The sequence below is a fragment of the Emiliania huxleyi genome, assembly GCF_000372725.1.
Source record: "Emiliania huxleyi CCMP1516 unplaced genomic scaffold EMIHUscaffold_10427, whole genome shotgun sequence".
NCBI lineage: Eukaryota > Haptophyta > Isochrysidales > Noelaerhabdaceae > Emiliania > Emiliania huxleyi.
In genome coordinates this window covers 1-1,103 of record NW_005202155.1, presented here as the reverse complement: position 1 = coordinate 1,103, position 1,103 = coordinate 1, and the positions used below count along the sequence as shown (strand labels likewise).

The following is a 1,103-nucleotide window of genomic DNA, read 5'->3' as shown; positions in this document are numbered from 1 at the left end:
CACCGCCCAGCCTTCGACACTGGTTTTGGTCCAGCCCATCTCCGTGTCGAAGATGCCTTCGTTGTTGGTGTCGCTTCCTCCGCTGCCACCCTTCATCTCCGCCAGCTTCTCCCGGCTCCACCGCTTTCGAGGGCGTCGACGGCCCGGCCGAGGTCTCCCCGGGCGGGGGCGGCGGCGTTGGGTCGTGTCGCCTCCCCTCCCAGGGGGGTCGAGCCCGCTCTCCCTGGTTGACGAGTCGCGCCCGCACCCGCGGCCTCTCTATCGTCCTCGGCTCGCCACCCCCCTCCGCCGGCTCCTCTCCAGGCTCGGGGAGGCGTGGCCCTCCCTGTCGAAGGTCGCGGTGGTCCGGTTGCCACCGCGACTGGCCTTCCCCCGGTGAGCCCGCACGTCCCGACTCCACTCTCAGAGGCCGCGTCAGCTCATCTCTCGCCTCCTCCGACAACTGACCCCAAGCCCCCCCCGGGGCCCTCCGGCCACGGCCCTCCGGCTCGCCGGTGGGCCCACTATCGTACCGCGGTAACTCCCCTCCCCCATCTCCTCCTCCCCCCATAGATAGCACGTATTTTCTTCTCAATAACAAGGCTGTGAGTCGGCCAGAGGTCGGAACCTGGGCTGGGTCGGAAGAGGGTACAGGGATGCTGCAACGCGCTGCGGCTGCTGCCGCCCCAAAACGCTGGTGGCTTGCAAACAGCGGCTCCGCACCGCTCCTCGCGCCGGCCTACGCAGCACACCAGCGTTCGGTGCCGCGGCTGCCCATCCCGCCGCTCGGCGAGACGCTCGAGCGCTACCTGCGAGCAGCACAGCCGCTGCAGACGCTGGAGGAGCACGCAATTACGCGGGCGGCAGTCGCACAGTTCTTCGATACCGATGGGCCCGGGCTCCAGCGCCTCCTCGAGGAGGCTGACGCCGCACTTCCGCACGACTCATCGTACCTCGAGTCGCTGTGGTACCGACTCGCCTACCTCGGGCCCCGCTCTCCGGTGCCGATCCACGCCAACCCGTGCTTCACCCTCGCCCCGCCCTCGCGCCACACGCCGCCTCTGGAGCGCGCCGCCGGGCTCCTCGCCAAGGCGGCACAGTGGGCGCACGCGCTACGGACCGGC

General features: G+C 70.3%; 1 protein-coding gene across 1 annotated transcript; it reads left to right on the top strand.

Annotated features, from left to right (window-relative positions):
* Positions 1-635: 635 nt before the first annotated feature.
* EMIHUDRAFT_260113 (hypothetical protein) lies at positions 636-1,078 on the top strand (the record flags this gene model as incomplete). Its single annotated transcript, XM_005792840.1, has 1 exon — positions 636-1,078. A coding segment is annotated over one exon (443 nt), but the record flags the coding sequence as incomplete, so codon positions are not given.
* Positions 1,079-1,103: the final 25 nt, after the last annotated feature.